This window comes from Gymnogyps californianus, chromosome 1 (assembly GCF_018139145.2).
Source record: "Gymnogyps californianus isolate 813 chromosome 1, ASM1813914v2, whole genome shotgun sequence".
In the NCBI taxonomy this organism is placed as follows: Eukaryota; Metazoa; Chordata; class Aves; order Accipitriformes; family Cathartidae; genus Gymnogyps; species Gymnogyps californianus.
The window spans coordinates 30,642,779-30,667,738 of NC_059471.1; the positions used below are offsets into that span (position 1 = coordinate 30,642,779).

Consider the following 24,960-nt stretch of genomic DNA (forward strand, 5'->3'; position numbering starts at 1 on the left):
GGAAAGATGACTAGACTGTTCAGTGGCACTGACATTCAAAAACTATAGATTTCAATAAGCTTCCACTGCTTTTTGTAGAAAGGCAGGTTGGAAAGATCTGAGAATTGGTGATTTTTTTTTTTTATTCTAGCAAATTGATTTTATTTATGAAAAGGTTTTTTAAATTCTTACTGTACTTATATGGTTCCCCCCCTTCTCTTCATGTGAAAGATGATCAGCAGAAAGCTGATCACGGGGGGGAGGGAGGGGGAAGAGGGGGGAAAAAAAAAAGAGATTGTTTGGAGCCTTGTTTTGTAAAAAATATAAAGTTTTCTGAGAAGAACCAGTAAAAGATAAACATTAAAATCTGCATCTAATGTCACTGATAAATATTAAAGACTTGTTAGTGTCCACGTATAACAGTGTGAGTGTATGTTCCGTAAGTGTGTCTGACTCATTCTTTATTCTTGAGAAATACTTACAATTTTGATCTACTTGTTTCTGCTTTGTCTCTTCTCTTTTGCATTCTCAGTTCTCACAGCTTGGCTAAGCAAAGTTTTATTTGTCTCATTTACAGCAAACCCAATCTGTTTCATTAGCATTGACACAGTGTGGTTAGCAGGGAGTGCACAGAAAATTTGCTACTTAAAATAATCCCACTATTATATCTTTAAATCAGTAGAAGTATAAACATAAGGGTAACAGAAGTGTTTCAAAGAATCTGGATAATGCAACAGACAAAGATTTGTGCTTCAAAGTTTTAAGCTAATCCTTGTTTACAGGGAATTAGAAGGAAGCAGTGTTAGGGGCAGTCACTGAACTCTGGAACTTTCTGAGGCATCCGGTCCTGGCCAGTGGTTAGACACATGAACCTCTATAAATAAAACCTGGAAGACTTCAATCAGATTATTCTCATTTCACAATGATTTGTTGTTTGAAGTCCAGAGGACTTCAGCTTTACAATGCTAAGCAAAACTGGATGAGGGATAGAGCACTGCACAGCAAAGTGGTTAGCAAGGGCTAAGCTTTCAGCTAATACTTTGCAGGGGCTAGTCCCCTCAGTAGGCACTTTCCCTGATCAATCTGCGTATTTTCAACAGTCCAAAACAGAATCAGGGAGTAAACTTTCATTTAAGTTGCATCTAGATGCACTGAAAGGTAGAAGACTGACAATTTAATTTTGGAAAACTAAGTAATTTAACAAAGATTGTCTGAAGTGAAAATTACAATTAAGAAAACCGAAATCCCCAGTTGCTTAAGATGCTACTAAATGTTCAGAGAATCAAAAACCTAATTTCTTAAAAAAAAAAAAAAAAAATCTAAAAGTGCTGTAAAATGCTACATGTGGCATTGCTCAAAGAAAGCCAGGCACTCCGAAGATTTTTGATCTGATTTGCAACAGTTTTTTAGATATTATATTTAAAATAATAATAAAAAAATCTTCTCTTCCTGTAATAATCCTGTCTTCTTCACAACACTTGTGGAATCAAAACACGCTTCCAATTATTTCAATTGAGTATCAAAACTGAAGACACTTTTCAGCTGTACTTCAACTGTATGTACTTTGCAATTCCCATGCTTTGACTGCAGGCTGTACCAGCAGTTGCCACAAAGTGCTCTATGTCGAATAGGTATTATTCGGTGTTTCCCGGGGGGGGGGGGGGGGGGGGGGGGGGGGAGTACTTCTGAAGACTGCCTACTTCCAGGCTCTCTGAATCTGTTGTGAAGATCTTAATGCTGAGAAGAGGGGAAGAATTAGTTTCCTGGTAAGCTCACATTTGAAACAAGCTGAACAGTTGTGCCGTTGTTTGAGTTTTGCGAGTATTTGCCTTCCGTACAATACCTAGTGAATAAAAAAAAAAAAATCCTACAAACATTGTGAAAGCTAGCCAATATGAACAAAGCGAGGTGGACACTTAACAGATTTGCTAACAATGACGCAACTCAATGACACTTTACTTAAAAGAATTTCTTTGTCAGTAATATCTGGACATGTCTGAAAGTGTACGCAACCAGTCAGGCATTCACTGAGAAACAATATCCAACATTATAAAGCGGTCACGATCAACCTTTGGCCTAACAGCTGAATACATTATTTCAGAAAGGTCATAAAGCTACAGTTGATTCTCCCTCGGTAGGCTGAGGCAGAGCCCTTTCAGCCCTTGTCTTGACTTCCTCCACTCTTCTGAAGTACAAAAAGAGGACCCAGCAAGCAGGACAGACACTCTGTTTCTCTCCCCTACAACCAGTAAGTGCCATGAACAGCAGGTTACTGGTGGAGATCTTTACCAAGCATGCAGCAGCTGAGCTCACTCTGGCTGTGCAGTATTCCGTAATTTATATAGTTGTTTCAAGGGCTGAAAGTGATAGGTGGGAGAAAAATGTACTACCTTCTCCTTTTTTAAAGAACTCTGCTGAACAACAACTCAAATCAAAATTTGTAATAAATATCCTTTAAAAACAATCCCCTTCCTGCAATGCAATTGTAACAATTAAGAGAAAAATAGAAATAAGCAAGCTGAAACTGAATTTGGACATTCAGTTTCTGAAGAGTTTAGAAGATTTAAGAAATATATAAGCCATTGGTTTAGAAAGTATGTGGACTAGAAGAGAATTTTGTATTTCCCAGCACTGCTTCTGACAGCTCAGATTCCTGTTTGGTGATATAGCAAGTTAAAATCCCATAATATTTAAGACTGATGGATGTGTCTTTAACATTTCTACTTTAAATAGAGCACAAAAGTAAGTGCCAACGGAAGAACTGTGTTCTCTAGTTATTCAAAATAGCACTTCATTAAAAAGAATTAGAATGCTAGGAGTTTCAATAGAACTTCTAAAGCAGCCTTTTTTCCCCGATAAAGTACGCTATATGCCCAGCTTTGTGCAAATCTGGGTATCACTGTATATCAAAACACTGTGTGACAACATGAACCTCAGCTGGAAGAGAAATTAAAGGCTACATCCTCAATTTAATCAGGTTGGGAAGGCTCAGTCAGTACTGGACCAAGGGCTTGGTGGGAGAAATCTCCATAACTCCAATCCTTTTGCATATATTTTCTCCTCTACTTCAAAAAGAAAGGGAGAAAAATTAGAGCCAAGAGCCATTTTTACTATGCTGTGTAAATCTATCTCTTCCTGGAGAATGTCATTCTGGCCGCTCTATAAAGGGTATAATTCTGTAATACACAGAGGGTTAGATGGACTTTGCCCAGTTATAAATAGAGAAACCTCTCAGTCACCAGGGAATAGACTATTTCAGTTGGAAGGGACCTACAACGATTGTCTAGTCCAACTGCCTGACCAATTGAAGGCTGACCAAAAGTTAAAGCATGTCGTTAAGGGCATTCTCCAAATGCCTCTTAAACACTGACAGGCTTGTGGCATCAACCACCTCTCCAGGAAGCCTGTTCCAGTGTTTGACCACCCTCTTGGTAAAGAAATGCTTCCTAGGGAAAAAACAGGCTTCAGCTAGCAGGGGATGTACTTCAGATTACTTGTTCACAAAGTGTGTAATTCTCACATATTTTAAGAGTGGAGTTTCTGTAGTTAAAAATATGACTTTGCAAAGCAGTTACAGTTTTGTCACAACTTACAGAGAGATTACAATAGCTATCTTCTGAGGAAACGTATGTAAGCAATAAGAATGACTTCAGAGGTCTTGGACTCTGGCATTCAGGTCCTGGCGTACTTGGCATTAAGTGTCCCACAGCGCAGAGAAGGGGAGAGAAGGGGACCAAGGAACATGCCCGAGTCCAGGACACTGCTTGACATAGCTGTACCCTTCCAAACCTTACTGATAGAGGAGCACGCAGACTCAGGAACTGGGCCCGCTTGCAACAGACTGCAGAGAGGAACTGGGCTACCTCGATGCACATAGCTCCAGGCAACTTGCACCTTCTCACCTCATTAAAAAAGAAAAGTACAGATCTTTAGTCACCTTCCTAAAACAGGAAAGAGATCATCTTCTGGACGTGCTTATTTCTCCCCCTTGACTATATTAGCAACCGACAGTGACTAACTGACTTTAAATCTGATTTTCACATGTCATCCAATTCTCCCAAATGTCAGTTTCTGAAGAGATTCATTCAACAGGGGAAATCTTGCCTCAAGTATATTGGGAGGAATCTACTGTATCAGAGACCAAAATTAATCTACGATTCATATCATGCAAATGAAAACAGACATTTTAGAGAGAAAGGAAGATTACTCAGAGAAGTTTTATGACGGTACTTCATTCCATGAATTTTCATACTGAATACAAGTAGGAAAGGCTATGAACTACACAGCCTTCACTCTTGTTTCTACATTTATTTTCAGTCAGCAAATATTAAAATATATTTGGATGCTAGTATAAATTGTGCAATAAATCTGATGCTGCTTTCTGCTAACCAAAAGCAGCATAGTATTCATACATAACTATACACCAAAGAATTTTGAATCCTCACTTTTCTCTGAGGATGATGGCTTCTTCTAGGAAATTTAAAGCAAGTTTTCAATGCATCTGCAATCAAGGGTACAGTTTAAATACTGTCCTGGTTTCAGCTGGGATAGAGTTAATTTTCTTCCTAGTAGCTGGTATAGTGTTATGTTTTGGATTTAGTAGGAGAATAATGTTGATAACACACTGATGGTTTTAGTTGTTGCTAAGTAGTGTTTATACTAAGTCAGTCAAGGATTTTTCAGCTTCTCATGCCCAGCCAGCAAGAAGGCTGGAGGGGCACAAGAAGCTGGGAGGGGACACAGCCAGGACAGCTGACCCAAACTGGCCAAAGGAATATTCCATACTATATGATGTCATGCCCAGTATATAAACTGGGGAGAGTTGGCCGGGAGGGGTGGATCGCTGCTCGGGAACTAACTGGGCATCGGTTGGCGAGTGGTGAGCAATTGCATTGTGCATCACTTGTTTTGTATATTCTAATTCTTTTAGTGTTATTATTGTCATTTTATTATCATTATTATTATTCTCTTCCTTTCTGTCCTATTAAACTGTCTTTATCTCAACCCATGAGTTTTATTTTTTTTGATTCTCTCCTCCATCCCACTGGGTGGGGGGAGTGAGCGAGCAGCTGCATGGTGCTTAGTTGTCGGCTGGGGTTAAACCACGACAATACATAAAGAGAAAATTCTGATCTCTAAGGCAAAAAAAAAAATTTACACTTAACTAAGACAAAACTTCACTCTTCCTGACCAAAAAATATGATTAACTCAGATACAGAAAGGATCTAATAACCTTGAGGCATCAAAACTCACATCCTCATAGCTTTTTTTCTTTTGGTGGTGGTGTTTTTTAAAAATACTAGCCATCAACCAGTTAAAAACTTTTGTGGATAAGTTTTTTTTTTTTGTATATGGAACGTCCCATCTAAGTTTGATAATGTTTTTTCCAGTGATGGGTGCTACACAAAAGTACTAGTCAATCCTGGAAAAAAATGCAGCTTGATAATCAGCTTCTGTAAGCTGGCGCTGCAACATTACATGCAGAAGAGTTCCAATGGTTCCAGTGAACACAGTTCTCGTGCGCTTCAATGCTATGAAGTCACTGAAGGATGGAAGAATAATTGTCAACTAAAACAAACTTTAATGAATCTCTGAAAGGAAAAGTTAGACGTATCTGCTAATTCAATAGAGCCAAAGGGGAAGTACATAAAAAAAACCCAACCAAAAAAAAAGACAGAAGCAGCCATGCATGTACTCCGTACTCTGAAATCAAAACACAGATAAAACAAAGGAAAACAGCACAATATGGAAAGCAGTGAGAACAGTTATAACAGTACATGTTGTTAAACAACTTTTAACACAGATTTTTTTTTTTTTCTTGTAGACGAAAAGATCATGAAACATATGCAGTTCTAGGCTTGATTTTCAGCAGCAAGGCAAAAAAAAAAAAGCAAGCTGGAACTTGATAATGTACCATATGCTTTTCAGAAACAGAAGCATCAGAACTAAAACTAAGGAAAAGCATTCTGTAATCTAGTTTACATCTTCACCATTACATTTCTGCTGCAACTCTATGTATGTAAACCATCTGAAAGCCAAAAAATGGGGATTCTCAGAATTATTTCATTTGTTTTTATAGCCATCTATTACTCTGCTGACTGGAGACTTCCTCCTATGATAACAGGTTAATAATAACTTTAAGATCAGAGGTTTAAACATTTAAAGAAGAAATCGGTTTTAGAAATACTAACTTGTAGATTTGATGCTAAATATCTATTTCAGTTCAAAGAATTTGCACTTAAACTCACACACAGTATATATATACACACAAGATATTACATATGTACACACACATAGACACATATGACATGTATATACACACACAGTGGGACTTTTTGAAAACTCACTAAGCATCTAAAACTTCTAAATAAAGTTTGAAGGATAAGCAATCAGCTTCCCAAGCTAGCAGTATTACTTTATCACTATACCTTGCTGAGAAATAAAGCTGACTGAAGGTCAAACACTGTGTCCCATTCCCCAAAGAAAAGGAAACGGTTAACAGGTATTGGGCTACTTTAGGAGAGTGCTATCTACCTTTTTGGTAATAAAGGACACCAAGGTTATATAGGGATGTCTCGCTTTGCAACTGCTAGCTTTAGCAGGAAGGTGCGGAGAGGGTCCAGAACTCCAGGGCTGCTGCAAACTTGTGTCAGCAATTTACTGATATGTCTTGGAATAGCACTGGGTGCTGTAGGAACTTTCCAAAACAATTTAACATCATTCTAATATCAGGAAAACAAAGTGTGTTAAAGAAAGTAGTTTGAACTCTTGCCTCCTCATTTTCCTCTCAATCGTGAATTTACCTCCTCCCACCAAATCAGGACTCACATAATCAAGCACATCCTTCCTGTTCAGCCTCTGCAATAATCAGTAAAGCCTCACTGCAGTAGTCAACCTTACATGAAAAACCCTCAAGCATTTCTGTCCTCATACCATGTTTTCTCAGTGTCACTTGGTTTCTATCAACTCCTATGGATCTTCTCCATACTTCATCCACAACTTCACTCACCACCAAGATGTAAGAAGTACATTACCCACTTAAGTTGAACAGTGATGAGAAGGTGCAAAAGTAGTACTTCTGTGCTTAATAGAGAGGGAGGAGCTAACGGGCTTGGTCTTTGCTTTTCCTTTTCACCGGTTTTGTCCTATGAAACTAACAGTAGTCCCTTGTTCTGTGGGACACAGAACGAGGGAGTCTCCCACACCAGCACTGAATAGCCTATGAACTTCCACACACTTTAAGCTCCCCATGTTTTCTGCCTGAACATGCACATTCCTCGTTGTGGATTGTTTTAAAACATGGTGGAAATTTACAGCTTTAACCTGATCAGACACTTCCACTATTTGAAGCATATGACCTTTCATCTTAACATGTTCAAATATTTGTACTGGTATTTCACATTTAAACTGCTAGCAGAACTTCAAGTATTTGAAATAGATTATCTTGAAGATATGAACTGTTCCAGAAAAGTACTGAATGGTCTATATTCATTTGGTAACTCAGTTATGCAGTATATATAACATAAGTCACAATAATTATAATAGTTAATTCTGGTAAGATGCAAGGAGGGGGGAACTGATTAAAAAAATCCTCAGATGTTTTACAGCCGAACAAAAACTTGCAAGTTTAGGATATAGTTAACTAGTCTAACATAGGAAATACCAACATATAAAAAAATATTTAAATAAAGAATTTTCTACTAGGTTTTCAATATCTTTTCAGTCAGGACTGAATAAAACTAATTGGAATAGCTACAGTCCAACCTACACATTATGAAGACAGAAGAATTTTGATTGCAGGAACACAAGTTCTGTCAGCACTACAGATTATGTTATAGATTATGCAATCCAACACCACAAAGCTGTTATGAAAGAAACTGGAGAAGTAGTTTTTGTATTTTAAGGAAGTAACCCCTACAGAATGTGTGTACTGTAGCTAAGCAAATAGGAGACTTTCAGAAAAATCAGCAACCCCATCATGAAGGCAGAAGTCTTCACACTTCTTGTAGCTTCAAAGTTACAAGAAAAAAAAAAGGAATACAATGAACTAATATTCAGGTTAAAGTATTTTTCAAAAAAATATGAAAAAGGCTCAGAATTACAATGTTTTGTACTTGAATACATCATACTTCATTTGAAAGTATATACCCCTTTCATTAGCGTACCATATAAAACAAACATAACAAATAATTTTAAGACCCTTACAAATAAGTAATAGCCTGCTTGACCTTTCTGTGGCCTAAGTCTTAATTGGGCAACCTTGACAAGAGTAAGCAGTACCTGCAATTCTGGATTTCCCGTATTTCAGATATATAACGTATTTTCTACTTAGTGACGGCTTTTAAATCACCAGATGCAAAAAAGGGTTTCCAGCAAAGTTTCCTGCCACTGAACAAATGCATTTGCAGATTCTTCATGAGTCATGTATCAGATGCGAAGGAAGGACAGAAAAAGAAAGTCGCAACTTTCACTAGATGTTGTGGAACACAGAACAATAGACAACATTGTGGTATAACTGCCAGTTATCATGAAATGAAGAAACTGACTTTATTGATGACTGAGAATCTGCCCAATGCTTTCTGAAGATTCTCTTTTTTCTTTTTAAAAATAAACACTACCACTACCAGTTCCACTTTAGACAGTATTCTTAATGAGCTGCCTTTTTTTTTTTTAAATAAAAAAGGACACCGACAGCATATATGATGCTTTTCCCTTAAGAAGATTAACAGAAACCCCCAAACACTCATTTCTTTGAATAAATTCTTTGCTTGTTTTCCAGTTTTAATCTTGCTTGGCAGGAGAAAAAGAGACATTTTAATGAAAAAGTATCCCCAAAAGAACATTCAAGCTCATATCTGACTGAAAATTTTGCACCATTACAGAGTAACCTTGACAGCACAGCTTGATAATCTTATTTCTGGGGAAGGCAGAACAAGTAACTCAGTCTCAACTATCTTTGAAAGGTCATGGTGATCAAGGGAGGTTCCCAAGGACTGGAAGAAAGCAAATGTCACTGCAATTGTCAAAAAAGGGCAAGGAGGAGGATCCAGGGAGCTACAGGCCAGTCAACATCACCTTCAGCTCTGGGAAGATGAGCGAGCAAAGCTTCCTAGAAGCCATTTCCAAACACGTTAAAGATAAAAAGATGACTGGGAGTAGTCAGTATGGATTCACAAAGGGGAAATCATGCCTGACAAACCTGGATGGCCTTCTACAATGAAATTACTACCTTGGTGAATGAGGGGAGAACAGTAGATACCATTTATCATGACTTTAGCAAGGCTTTTGACACTGTCTTGCATAACATCCTCACATAGAAACTGATGAAGTACAGACTGAACATAGGCACTGAGGCGGACTGAAAACTGGGTGAACTGCCAGTCTCAAAGGGTTGTGATCAGCAATGCAAAGTCCAGCAGGAGGCGGTGCACTAGTCACCTACCTCAGTGGTCGATACTGGGGCAGATAATGTTTACTGTCTTCTTTAGAGACCTGGATGATGGGACAGAGTGCACCATCAACAAGTCTGCAAGTGCGCCATCAACAAGTTTGCAAGTGATACAAAGTTGGGAGGAGTGGCTGATGCACTAGACGGCTGCACTGCCATCCAGAGGGACCTTGACAAGCAGAAGAAACGGGCCAGCAGAAATATTAAAGTTCAACACAGGGAAATGCCAAGTCCTGTACCTGAGGAAGAATAATCCCATGCACCAGTACACACTGGGGGCTGACTGGCTGGAAAGTAGCTTTTCAGAAAAAGAATGGCAGACAGTAAGTTGAATGCGAGTCAGCAAGGCACCCTCGAGTCAAGAGGCCAACAGCATCCTGGGTTGCATTAGGAAGAGTGTTGCCAGCAGGTCAAGGGAGGTGATCCCTCCCCCTCCCTTGTCTCTACCCAGCACTGGTGAGACATCTGGAGTTCTGGGTCCAGTCCTGGGCTCCCCAGTACAAGAAGGACATGGACATACTGGAGAGAGTCCAGCAAAGGGCCACAAAGATTATGAAGGGACTGCAGCATCTGACTTGTGAGGAGAGGCTGAGAGAGCTGGGACTGTTCAGCCTGGAGAAGAGATGTACCAGGGGAGATAATACTATCAGTGTGCATGAATACCTGAAGGTTTGGGGAATAAACAAAACCAAGCCAGACTCTTCTCAGCAATGCCCAGTGAAAGGACAAAAGGCCATGGGCACAAACTGAAATACAGAAATTCCACTAAAATGTAAGAAGTTATTTCACTGTGAAGGTGAGTTGAGTATTGGGCAACAGACTGCCAGAGAGGCTGTGGAGTCCCTTATCCTTGGACATACACAAAAGCCAACTGGACATGGTCCTGGGTGACCTGCTATAGTTGACCCTGCTTTGAGTGGGGGAAAGCTGGACTGCATCATCTGCAGAGGTCCCTTCCAACCTCAAGGGTTCTGTGATACATCTATAAGAATTTTTAAACAACAGTAGTAAAAAGAAAGAATATTCACAATTGGGTAAAGAAAAGAAATGCAGGTGGTATGTTTAACTTTGCGTAGGCACGCTTTATTCTTTTTTGTTTGTAAGGCTTTAAAATTGAACTTTTCAAGGCAGAACAGGTAAGGAAACAGCAACAGTTCTCTTGCACGTTACAGATTACTACTTCTAAATGTCAGTATTTGAAAGAAGAACTGGAAGAGAAAGCAAGTTTGGATATTGTTTCTTCCGTTTTTCTGGAATGTTCTGTCCATACATTTATTAAAAAAGATTTATCAGCTCTTTCTCTGTATTTAAGCTTCTCCTACATTGTGAAGATCTCACTGCAGCCCAAACCTTATCTAATAAACTGCTGCAATCCATTCTCCAGTCTCATTTTAGAGCTCTTGTCTGTGTTTTTACCCTACAAATTAATTCCTCTTTATGATAAATAATTATTTCTTCTGCATAAAGATCAAACATGGGAACGGCAGACTATAAGGGACTTCCCTAGATCATCAAGTTCAGTCTCTTGCTATCGCAGGCAGTGATCTCTCAATCCATTCAGATACTTCAAACCACTTAATTTTTTTACTCCTTTTCTTCCACTGGAAGCTGCTCCAGAACTGTGCTTATCTGGGGGTTAAAATATTTTTCCTAGGTTAAAGATATGGAGAATGTATATGTTTTTGCCAACACTTCTTCCTCACTGGAGCTGACCTTTCTCAAGTGTTCCGAAACCACAATCATAAGTTTTTCTATCACCTTGACTGGTTTTGTCTAAAAAGGAAAAAAAAAAAAAAAGTGTCCAGGCAGACACTAACATACAAAAGCAAGTCCCACCATTCAAGATACCCAGTTGTAAGCAAATGTCAGTCTAGAAGCCATAGAGCTGTTAGTATATGTTGCGTCTGAGCTAGTAAGCTCTACCATAGGGGAAGGTTTATTAACCTTAACAAGGTTATGTGGTAATGTAAATATATAGCTTCCAAATTAAGACTCAAGCATGGCTAGACAACTTGGCAGCTGTTTGGTCCCATCCTTCTATGAAGACGATCTTTCACAAGACAGGTTTTCTGCTTCATACTCCTTACAAATCTCTTCCCTGCACCAGTTCTACCTTTACCTCAATCTCTAAAACACATGCATGACCAAAGCTGCACAAAAATATTCCAGATGAAGGATTACTATCTTTTACAATGTCAATATGTCAATGATGCTGTTGGAACAAGAAAAAAAAAAGATACTGAAGTTTCCTTACCTGTTGTGCTCCATCCCCACTAACAATAGGGGAAGTTAGAAGAGGGATTTCACTACTTATAATCGAAGTGGTATCCAGTAACGGTGGATGTTCTGCCATCATTGATGGTACACCAATTCACAAGATCACCTGCAAGGAAAAGTTACTCAAATGGTTAAACTATATAAATATTTCTGAATAATTACTCTTAAAAAACATCCTCACTTAAAAAAAAGATTATGAAATTAGACACCTTTAGAAAGTATGTTTCAATAACATTCCAGCAATCATGTAAACTTGAAGATGTGTTTTGCCAGCTAGTATAAGCCTTACTCATACAGAGGGTGGTTTAGACCCCCTCTAGCGGCTGAACTTTAGAAGATGATACATCACAGCCTTGGAGCTAACAAACCTGAATCTTTTAACTTTGATTATAAACCAAGATTTTGTCTAAGTTTGACTGGCACTGCTGACAAAATGCCTACTGGGGGGAAAAAAAAAAAGCAGCAGTTGCCTTAGAACTTACATATATAGTGTTCTTGTTTATATGAAACTGGTAAAAATCAAGATCTACGAACAGGGACACTGTTTCTTTTTTCTTTTTTTAATCACCAACTCACTTTTTCTACTATTATAATGAACGAGACACTTGTTTTAGGAACAACTAGTTACTAGGAAATGTCCAAGTAAGACACAAATGAATTAAAAAAAAAAAATCTTCTGCAGAATCTGACATTTCTTTACTTTTAAAATGTACTAGACCCACACAATTAAAGCTGTGTCATTTTGATAACCAGTGGCCCTTTAATAGCTTTACCAGCAGCTAAAACTTGAGGAAAAAAGAGATAATGCCTGCACACAAAATTATAATCCTCATAACTGTACTAGGAAAAAGCCCTCACTAGCACACACTGTAAAGTAACATGAAATCTGATGACAAGAAAAAAAGCCACACAGGCAAGAGGCCCATGAAAGCAGTGATCCACTTCAACTCTGATGAGTGTCAAGTAACAGCATAACAGAAAGCAGGATTCAGCCGAGCGTTCCTTTCAATTACATTAACAAGTCATAAGTAATATGTTTTATGATATTTTGTGCGTTAGTGCTATATGAAGACTGGATGGAAGAATTAAGACCAGAAAAGCTGAAGATTACCATTTTTCCATGCTGGAAATATGTATTGCAAGTCTAATAAGCTGCTTTTGAAGTTGTATTTCATTTTGTTAAAAAAAAAAAAATCACTAAGTTATACTGGTTTAGCGTATTGGTCTTAATTACATCCCAGCCAGACTCAGTACACTTAGCTTTTGAAATAAAAAAAAGAATTAGATCAACAAGAACTGAGAAATTGATATTTCTTAACAAAACAGAAAGACAGATGGAAAGAATTCACTAGAGGTAAATGATAGATTCAGAATTCCCACAAGTTAATCACATTTTGCATCTGAAAACAGCGCTTAACATCAAACATAGACATAAAGATTAAGCTGAGAATAAGGTTGTACAGTATTTCTAAAGCTAATCTGCCTCTCTTAGCCATTACTACAGTAGCCTGGTAAAAATAAGTAGGTACCGTTTTAAAGTTACACAGCCTGACAGTCAGTAGTGTTACAGGTTTTTAAAGTTTTGCCTTGATATCATCTGGCTAATGAAACTCTCTACAAGCACTTCTAAACTTCCAACACAGATATACTGTCTGCTCATAAACAGAGATGCTTACTAGTTATAGCATGTAACTTACTTTATCACTCCTTGAATTTTATTGGGCATCTCTTCGTTTAAAGTCAGCTTAATGACACTGACTTTGGTACCAAGGTCTAGAGGTGATATTTGGCTAACTTAAAGAGCTGCTGTTACAGCTTGCTACTGAGAAGCATTCTCTAAAACTATCTCCATCCTACCCAACCGACTGCTTTTACTTGTTTGCCCTCTAAGGCAGATGTTGTTGTACACCTGCTGTGGGTTGAAATCTGTAGTACAGTGCTGTCAGTACAAGACGACTCACACAGAACAAAGACTTCACATCTTCTAGAAAATGCATTAACACAGCACTACAAGCCTCTTGTACAGCTATACATATACAGTATGATTTAGCTATTCCCATACTGAAGGTTGTCCTACTATAAAACTATGAACTTGGGGAAAAAAGCGCATTCTGAAATTATGTTAGAGGTTTCATTTACTTTCCTGGTATACTCTGCAGAGATTAAAAGTTGGGGGGGGGGGGAAAATCCCTCTAGGTTAAAAGACTTTGAAACCTAACTGTGATTACTTAAGAATTCATTACTGCTTATGCCAAGTCATTTATACCTGCTTAGCCAGACTAATTAGTCTCCCAAGCAATGAGGACAGAGTTTTATATTCCTACCTTACTTTAAAAGCTTTCCTACTCATCAAAAAATCCTCCAGGCTACAGTCAGTCCCCATCACTTCTGCAGGTGGCAGAGGGCTGATGAAAGTTACTTGGATCATCTTTCAAGCTAGCAAGTTTGATGGTAAGCTTCCCAAGATACTATCCAATGACCGTTTAATGTAAAATGAACGCACAGCCTGGAAGCAGAGGTTAGAATCAAGGCATCCCTCCTCCCACGATAGCTACAACTAGGCTTGCTCTTGTGCCATCTCTTGATCTTACAGCTCCAAATATTTTGTGCTCCTATCTAAAGTGTCACAGACAGAAAGGTAATTCCCATACTCCAAGCTATAACAAAACACACTCCCAGACTAAACTGGCTTGAATTTCCCCAGGTTTATGTTGAATCCAGCTCATTATTCCCAAGCCACCATGCTAATGACTAGTCTCTTATGTAAGAAAGCACTAACCTCCTTTATCACACACAATGACTTTTGACTGAATTCATAACTTGTGATGCACTCAGTGCTATCACCATTTATTAGGCATAAATCAAAACATGTCTATCAAATTGGACACCAGTGAGAATTAAACATAACCCAAACTGACTCAAATACGACTGTCATGACAACTTGTTCAGCCCTTCCAAGACAGGAGTAGCTCTGGACATACCTAACATTTGGTCTCAGGTTCATTCATTCATTCTCTTGCACAGCTGTTTAATGATTTGATTCACACGAAAATTAGGCTCCCACAGGCACCCGAGTGCTTAGGTGGGTAGTCCACCTTTGGCACACAGCCTTCAGTGCTTTAACTGGGACACAGCTAAATTCCATGTCTGGATCCAAGTGTTTGATTTATTCTGGAGACAAAGCACACTGCTCATCGATAAACCCTGACAGGAGGTACTAGGTATAGTGTTATTCCTGACACCCTCTACAACAATAATAAAAGTGCTACCTGTCAGACTGTGTAATCAATCTAGGGAAAAAATAAATCAATGCTTTCTTCACAATACAATATTAGATTTCTCTGCAATGCCACTGAACTAGTCTCGAAGACTAGTGGGTCTATGCTACACGTATCATCAAAAGCCTTTTCCCTATCGGTAGTCAAGAGGCAGCAATCTGTACAAGTCAGTGCGCATAATCTGGTCAGACAGTAAGATGTGGTATGTCCACCAGTTGCAGGCACTTTTTCTTTTTAGCTATGAGGACAAATAAAGACAGATAGGAATTTGAAAAGGGAGAAGTACTGTGTGGCAGAAGGAGAAGTCAGATAAAATGGACAAAGGGTTGGCATCAACATAAGCAGAAATGCTCAATAAACATATCTTGGAAATAAGTGCCATTATATCACATTCAATGCAAGGATATCAAATGGGCACAGAGCTTTTAAATCAGCAGACCCAGATAGCTTGCATTCAAGACTTCTAGAAGAGCTCTACCTAGATCTTTGAAAAAGACTTGCAAATAACTTGAGTCCTGGGAAAGTCTCGGAGCTCTGGAAGAAAACTAGAAGTCTTGCATTAAATACTCAATTGTAAAAGGGCAAATGGAACAATCTAGGCCTGTTAGCAAAGAGCGATCTGAGACCTTAAAATAAAAGTGAATAGTCAACACTGGATGTTATTTGTAAAGAATTAAAAGATAAGTATGATTGATGGAAAAAAGCTTATCCAATTAACTTGATGAGAACCTTCTGGTGACAGATACTGCTTTTAAAGTTACTAATAAGAGAACTGGAAAAACAATCTTAAACCTTATTTGGCATTACACAACATTTATCTTCAACAAAACACAGAACAGATATTACATGGACTAAAACTGGACAGACAGCCCTTAAATATTAACAGTAAATACAGAGTTGTTGAGCATGTGAGTTTCCAATAGGAAGGGAAGGTATCAGTTCTTGGCTTCTCATTATAGAAGATGTTTTTAACTCAGCTCTCAGGGGGGGAAAAAAAAAAAAAGAAAACAGGAAGTCAGAAGGAAGTCTGGAAATGACAAACCATGACAGTGATAAGAGACCAAGTCACTTTATTCCACTAAAGTTGTATGAATAGCTTAAAAAGCTAGGCACAACAAAAGGTTTTAATATATAAAGGTAAAGCTATTCTTTCTGAAACAAAAAAGAATGAACTCAATCCTGCAAAGGGTTGATTCTGAAAAGGACAGAATAAAGTGGACAGCCAAACACAAGGTCCCCAAAAGGCTGTATCAGTTACATCAACAGGTGTACCTCACTTAGCAACAAGGAAGTTATTTTCCCTGCCTCTGGCTGCAAATAACTACAATCTCTACTGGAATAACGTAACAAGCTTTGTCTCCAATTTGCTGACTTAGAGCTGTTGATACCTGTTCAAAAGGGTAGTACGAGTGACTATAACTTCTTGAAAATACTGTTCCATATTGAAAATACTGAAAGCAAAGTATGTGCATACCATAATTTCAGCCTTACTCCACATAAAACTCCTCTGGATGATATAACTGTCTTCCAACTCCATCTAGTTTCCCAATATACTCAGGATTTAGTGAGGTCTTGAAAAGGACACAAGAAAAGCAACTTGCATTTGGACAACAGCTAAGGCTTAGCCTGCAGAGCCACTACAAACAATTCACTAGCCTATTGTCAGATTTCGTGCACCACTGAAAACTAATGGATGCAGCAGCCTTCAGAAGGGGTAAAATAACACATGGGATAAATCTAAGGATTTATTTAAGGCCAACTCACTGCACCACTCTCGTGGACATATTAAAAAGGACCAGACAAGGAAGACGACACATAGATGAATAGATAGGTAACACACTGTTGCTAAGCGCAGAAGCAGCTGAGAAGTAATTTTCTACTGGTGGCGCATTAAAGGCATGGTTATTTAGAAATCTATACTGACTCATGCACAGCAACAACTGCTGCATGAACAGCTATCTCATTTCTTGTCTTGCTACTGAATATACTGAACTAGTAGTAGACATTCAAAGTGTAATGCAGGATTGCTAACTCAGCTAACAGTGTTCTTTAAGAATCTGCACTGAGTCTGTCCTAGGATGCAAGGAAAGTACAAGGTCTCCTGAGATTTCAACCAAGTTGGGTAGGTTAATGCCTTGTACAACACTTAGGTAGCAAACTACCTATTCCCCACTACCCCAACTGAACTGCTATTCATTTTCCTTATCATATGAATTTGAAAAGACTTAAAAAGATTTTTCTGAAGGCTATCAAAGCTGAAGCAAAGTGAAGGCATCTAAATTTATTGGACATGATTTGTTTAGTGACTCCAGTGCTTATGACTGAGGAACCATTACGGAATGGATTACACTAACAAGCCAAAAGGCTAAATGACGTTAAGGCTCAAAGACTGAGTTCCACTCAGTAGTACTGTAAGCAAGTTTGCCATCCTGAACTGTAATGACAATTTAACTCAATCCTTAAATGCCTTCAGATTTGGCCCTTTTAATGTTTCTGTGGCATTACTCTCATGTTCTAAAGACATATACAACTCTGCTTTTTATTCAGTCACTTGTTCATTAAGGGTTAAGGAATATTATAAGGCTGAGATCATTAGGCAGTGCATTTCCTCTGCACATGCAAAGGATCAGCATTTCCATCTCCAAGAGACTAGCAGCTGATCTTAACGATAGTCTCTGAAAACACATCAGCATTAAATCAGCTGGATCACCAAGGTAAAACAACATGAGTCAGCAGCACACATCCTCATAGCAACGAAGGCTAACAGCGTACTGGGCTGTATTAGCAGAGAAGCACAGCCGATGGGCTGAGGGAGGCGATTATTCCCCACTACTCAGCATTTATAAGGTGGCATCTGGAATACCATGTCCAGTTTTGCTCTTCCCAGCCACCTTGTCCTCCCCAGTATAAGGGAGATGCCACAAAGACTGTTACTGGGCTTAAGCCCCTGAAAGACAAGTAGAAGCTAAGAGCACTAGAGTAGCCAGGGGGTCACCTACTGGCTGGATCCCGCTACCTGAAGGATGCTTATCAAGAGCCTTAAATCAAACGCTTCTTGGAGGCACACAGCAGAAGTACAGTAAGTGAGGGACACATGCTGCACCACTGGAAATTCTGTCTGGTCGTAAAAGGAAAAAAAGACATCTTCACAATGAGAGTGATGTAGCACTGGCATAGGTTGCCTGGAGAGGCTGCAAAAACTCAACCCTGTAGATCAGTGGTCTCCAAAGTGGGGTGTGCACACCCCAGGGGATGCACAAGACAACCCTTTGGGGTGTGGGAAGAAAATATTTTTTATGTCACTGACAAATAAAAAATATTTTTAAATAGCTTTTTTCACCTTTATCTCATCCTTTCTGGTTTTTTGTGTATGCTTTATAGCGTACATAATATATATCAATACATTAGTACATGCATATAATTTAAAAATAAATATACATAAATTGGAGGGGCACGCTCAAAAAATTTTTACTGATGGGGCGCATGATCAAATAAGTTTGGCGACCACTGTCAAAACCTGACCATGCAAGGTCCTGACGAGGGGCTGAAGAAGGCAATCTCCAAAGGCCCCTTCTGAGCTGAATTCTTCTATGAACTTCAGAGTATTAGTCAATCAAAATATGACATGTAATCCCAAAGTTAAATGGTTTTCAGTAGACCAGAACCTAGAGAGGTGACTGTAGTTTGTCTCCCAAGCTCTTAAAAGCTGTCATTAATTTTCAGATTCTCAATCTAGAATTTCAAAGCAACAGTGACAGTGCTAATCAAAACTCAAATTTGCAGACTTAAGGTTCAAACTTTGGAAGACATTACCCGTACCACTATCCATAACAGAATTACTTTATACTCTGGCCTTTCTCCTAAGAAAAGGAGGAAAGCTGCATTAGAAGATAATTACAAATTAAAAAGTTATACTTTTGTATTAAGCACACAGCACAAACGTTTTCCATTTTGGTTGGGTTGTAGGCACCACTATGATAAACGTAATGATGGCTAATAACATTGCTGTGTACAAAAAAACCCCCACAAGTAAGGAGGACTCCTTTCCTACAGATTCACTACTTCTGGTTATTGAGTTTGATACTAAGTACAATTAATTCCTTTTTCTACAACTGGAGCACTTATAAGGCCACTCTCCACAGTGGTTTCTCTGGTGCTTACTGATGGAGAAATTTGCATCACTGCTTTTTCCTCAGTTTTTGTGATTTACAGAGTGCTTCTCTACCTACCTACCTACCTATTATCACAATACTCACAGTAACTTAATACTCTTTCACATCCTAATTCAGTCAAATCTTGTGACCAACAGATACATTTATTATTACAGAGGACTGCACACAAGGGCCTTGATTCTATACAACATAAGGACGGAAGTTTAAGTGGGGACAAGACGAAAGTGCCTAACACAGAAAGGTGCAGCATAAGGAACAAGCTCAATGAAATCAATACCAAATGTTTCCAAATCACATGTTGCTATTACATGAGAAGTAACAACAACAGGGCCATTCCCCCATTTCTTTGTCAGTCATGCAGTTTCATACATGCTTCAAGCCTGTATCACATTACAGCTGCCAGTTCGAGGTTGCCATAAGGTGTGTTTTCCCAGTGGGCTCGGTACAGCAGAGCAGGTGTGGATTCCTCCTTCACCCAGGTCCTCCTGCAGCTACGCTTCCCCAGGAACTACAGGCAAGGCTCATCCTCAGGTCCAGACAACTTCCAGTAAGAAGGAAAAGCTTCTCTGAACAGGAGACAACACTTTCTAGGTTTTGCCAAAGACCAAGGAATGAACTTACAGAACCAAAAAGACCATAAAACCATCGCCCAATCCTAATGCATGAAATGCTTTGATTTTGCCTTCTCCAACACGAAGACAGCAGGTGCACTTTAAAAAGAAATATCTTTCAAACAACTAAAGTAATAAAGCCCTATTTTATTTAGCTTAGAGCCTCACATCTGAGTGACTCTTCAAGAACATACACTACTATTTAAACTTTTCATGTGATTGAGGTGTTTATAAGTACTCACCATGTCCATTCTTTAGCGCCTACTGTGAGATAAATTTATTATTTCCGACAGTTGTTAAAAGATATCTCCTGCCTGCCAATTTGAGACTTGTAAAAATTATTATCACGATTCCTTCCAATCTGTCAAATTGGCCATCCAGTTCAGAAGCCATCAGATAAGAGCGGACAAATACAAGTGCCCAAGATATACAAATATGCTAAAATGAGGAAAATTCTAGAAACAAAATACACCAATGCATCCCTAGGGTGAAGAGGAAAGAACAAAGCATATGCAACAGATGTCAGTAATGTCACTTAATGGACTACTGGAAAAAGCTCAGATACAGTGATGTAGCTGGTGTAGAAATGTATTAGAATATAATTACCCAGAGATCCATAAGGCTGTAGCTGAGCTATTAAAGTTATGAAGCATGCTAAAGAGTTTTGTGTTTGTTTTTAAGAATCAGAATTGAGTAGAATGATTTTACTTTTTTTCCCCCCATACATTTACCATATTTTCTAGTCACACAGTTTTGGATGTGGCAATTATGGTATAGTGGGTTTTCTTTCTCAGTTCTGAACTAATTATTTCAATTAATGTGCAATTTATTTAAAAGATGCGCTTTGTTCCTCATAAAGTATTTTTCCTGTTTTAGAAAAGTGTTTCCTGGAAAACTTGATAAAACATTTTCCAACAGAAGAGAGAAGTGTTATTTTTTGTTAGAAGAAAGGTGTTCTGTGGAACATTTCTATTTCACTAATTTGACAATCTCCTTTTAAGTAAAGTGAAACTGAAATGGCTATTCCTTTCAGTCCCGTTCATAATACTAAAGTTGCAGATAGGCAATACAGGAAAATTATAAAAAAGTATAGTTTCGTAGAGTAAATCAACAAAGTCTGACATTCACTAGAAACTGTAAATCAAAATAGTTAAAAATGAAGATATGCAAAATGTTTTAATAGGCACTGGAACTCCCTATAGGAAAAAAGAATCTACAACCTCCACCATAAATATGGAAATACTTCAACTGTAGCTCTCCAGTGGTGTCACAGACACTCACTAAACACAATTCTCAAGTCTGAGAAACACGATACACATCTCTGTTCACACTATGTTACCACTGGAAGGTGAACACTAAAAGTTGTAAAATGAATGCAATACTATTATGACGAAAATACTGATTGATGAGCAAATGCAAGTTGCACCTGAACAGCCGAAACGCTTACTGGATCTAACTCACTCCCAATAGTTACTGCCTGTTCTTGTCAAAGCAAGAATGCCCAAGCCACACAACGGTAAACCTTAGCACTGCAGGAGTTAAGCGTATTACAGTAAATGAATACTTCCTTCAGATTACCTTCATACTCCAGGTTATGAACCGCAATGATTTAGAAGTGGTTTCAAATGCAGTTCATGCATTCATGTCATGGGTACTATAACCTATACAAGAATGCATAGTAGATAACTGGAAACACTCCAGCTGTTCAAGTTTAATGCATTTGTATTTATGAGCCAGCAGTTTCTGAATCTGAGCCAAAGACGCTAAGCTCTTACTAGTAGCTGATGTAGAAAACCAAACTTTTGAAGGTGAAGACTACATAGAGAAGAACTAGACACTGATAAACCAGTCATCCAGAAAGGCACAATATGTTCATGACATTTACCACCTCATCTTGTCCAACACGACTGTTAAATGCTTGAGTGTACATAACAAGACCAGTGCAATGGAGACTACCTGAAAACACCACATTCTGGTTTTAAATGTTGTTATTATTATTAGATTCTTAAAAAAACATCCACAGTCCTTATCTGGATGAAGTACATATAACTTGAAGTTGTTGCATAAGAATTCAGTACTTGCCAACTATTTGGCCCTCCTTCTTATATCTTCAAAGAAAAGAAGCCTAAACTGGTTCTGTAACTTTTAGGAAGCAATAAGTGCAACCATATCACAAATCAGAATTAATCTGTTCATTTTACTCAGAACTAATTTGATAGTGTGCATTTTAAAAATCGAGTAAATCGTCAGCACCCAGGTGCAAACTTATGCCTAGTCTTTAGCAGGTACATCAATCTGATTCACTGCCACACATTGTTTGGGAGCTATACTGTGGCCTCCTTTGTCTTAGAGGAACAACTTCCTTTTAGTTACTTTTGGGAAAGATCCTCAAAAAGAAATGAGGAGAGTGAACTACATAGTGTATTTTTTGTACCACTTATAAAGATCTCCAATGCAATTCCACTTTATGCTACGTTGATCTAAACTATGGGGCTGTTTTGTTTTATACTCTTGTTACTCTCAAGAACTTCCTTAAACCCTCCTAGTTTACTTTTATACCAGCTAAATTAGGTTCTTCTAAGCTTCTGCCAGGACTGGATTTCCTTCAGTTTATTTTCTGAAAATCACATGGGTTCAAAAACAACTTGGCCTTTCCCAGTTAACTATTACTCTTGCCTTCATTTCTGTTTAAGAGCACACTTATTTTTTGAGAAAACAAGCAAATTCAATGCCAAGAATCAAGCTACTTCCTCATTTGTTATCAGCTCCCCCTTGTTGGTAGCTATGAGTAGTGAGGACAAATTTTCAAAATAATTTTTCATATGATTCCTTTAAGGCAAACTAAAAACATGGATATATTTTTATTAATGTGATGCAACTGGCCAGTGAGATAAATTTATTGCAGAGACAGCTGCCGGTGTTGGAGCCACAAAGAGTGCATGATTCAAGCAGAACAAGCAGCTTTTAAAGAACTCTTATGAAACAGCTTTTTCCTGTTCATTCTGAAAAACAAAAACTATGCTATCCAAATGCAAGATGACATAGGATCGATGAGGCTACAAGTCTAATAGATTTTAAAATTTCTCTCAACTGATTCTTTTTGGAAAGCCTGTAGGTCTCTGCTTCCATAAGGAACAGGATAATAGCACAGAACATGACAAGTCAAGACAGGCATATGGAAACTACTTCCCAAGAGTAAAAATCCACCAAAAAGAAGGTGTTTTGAGGCCTAACAAACACATTTGAAAGATGTTCTTTTATCAAGACTTTAAACTGCTGTAAGTCAGTTCTGCTAAATCATACTAGCAGCTCCCACTTGCACCACTGCAAGCAACTGGTCAACACCACAGTGAATTAAACTGTAGGACAGACGTAGTTTAAAACTAATCTTACAAAAATTGGTCAGTTTTAACATAGAACACTTGCCTGATCCATTTCACTTATGCAAATACACAAATGAATGCCAATAAGGAGAGAGGAACTGCTTCTTCCAGTGTCAATGCATAGCATTTCATGAAGCTACAGACCACAACAGTAAAAAAGGTCAAGAGGCAGTCACCCTGGCAGGTGCTTCACTTCCCTAACACTAAACTTACTCACAATGGTACTGAAGCAGTTACTTGCATGCCATAAAAAAAAAAAAAATTAAAGCAGGGTAGTCAAACAGCATCTCAAGCTGAATGCAACTCTTGAAAACTGAGTATGCTACTCATGCAAGAGTTCTCCAATGGAGGATTCTCTGCAACTACTGAAGTGGAAGACCAGCAAAACAAGATCAGGTTTCTCAGATGATACCAGCACTCCCTTCTCCCAAGTTCCACCCCATCCTCCAAGAAAACTTTTAGTCAGTCAAAACACCATGGGACCAACTAGTTTGATTGCCCAATCAAGTCAAGAGGACAAAGCTGCTCTCAGCTTCCTATTTTACACATGAAGTTGCAACTGTGAACAGTTGTCAATTTGTTAACAAAAATAAAGCCACAAAATCAGAAACTAATCTGTTTGGAGTTGTATTGCCATGATGTACATAATTAAATGTACTGGAGTACTTTCAAGATCTATCACTTGAAATATGGTAATTTATCCTCACCATTGAAATGCCAGAGTGGAATGTGCATGTACACTAATATTGTTATATGTGGGCAGTCACATTATTAGCAAGCCTGAAGAAATTAAAACAAATTACATTTCAGCTGCATCTAAGACTGATCATTGTCAACAGTCACTACGCACTTCCACAGCTTCTTTTAGTCCTCATTTCTTAGTACTTTGTTTCAACATCTTCACTCTACCTTCATACTAGACTAAATGGGTAAAAAAATAGTTTTCTTAAAGAACTGTCTTCCCCATTTACATTTTTAATAGATTCTATAGGATTTGCAGAGGCATGGTAACTCTTGTGGCTTATGATATTTACTCTTACTGTATAAAGTCCCCTAACAGCCTATCAATAGATATTTTGAAATATTAGTGAATAGTTACAGTCATGGTTCTCTCTCATTACCAAGACATTGCAAGTCACCAAAGTTTTTGTGTTGGACCTTCTGATCCATTCAATTTTTGCTTACAGATTAGTTTTCAGCTATATGCACACTTTTTGCAGATCATTACTACTTGCTACAACCATCTAAAATGTGTTCCTCTGCCCCAAAGTAAAACTAATCCACTTGATACTCTGTTGCTTAGGTCTCAGTCTCCTTCTGTCAAGTCATCTAGTAGACACAGTTCTTCCAGTTAAAAGAACAACAAACTCTGACCAACAAAACCCTGCAGTCTGAAAACTGGAAGTTAGAGAAGGAGGATTTATTTTGTAATCAAAGGAGTAAGGCATGGTATTGAGTATACTACATTAGCGAGGGGAAATGAGACAGCAGCTTGGCAGTAGCCCATGCTTGTAGGGACCTTACATAAGTAGAGCTTGGGCTTTGTTTACCACAGACACTGGATTTGTACATTGGGGAAACTCAATAGCATTTACAAGGAAGTATTTACACTTGTGAACTACAGGGGTTTTTTACTTTATACTGCAGGTAACAGTAAAGTCCTACGTCTGTTAAGTTCATTTTCACCTCAAGTTATTCAAGATCAAAAGACATTAAGAACTGAGCTTCACAGATTTAAATGCAACCAATGTACAAAAAACCTGAAGCAAATTCAAAAAGAACCGTCATGCAGAAGGTAAAGTTAAAATTTGT

The 24,960-nt window shown here is 38.3% G+C and overlaps 1 protein-coding gene across 3 annotated transcripts in view; it reads right to left on the bottom strand.

Moving 5' to 3' along the window:
• The window catches only part of FNDC3A (fibronectin type III domain containing 3A), a 127,874-nt gene that overhangs the window by 97,595 nt on the left and 5,319 nt on the right, over positions 1-24,960 (bottom strand). For all 3 annotated transcript variants that reach the window (XM_050895290.1, XM_050895298.1, XM_050895307.1), the window contains exon 2: positions 11,682-11,810. In XM_050895290.1, the coding sequence (XP_050751247.1) occupies positions 11,682-11,783 (102 nt within the window). In that variant the 5' untranslated portion in view covers positions 11,784-11,810. The remainder of the gene's footprint in view (positions 1-11,681; positions 11,811-24,960) is intronic.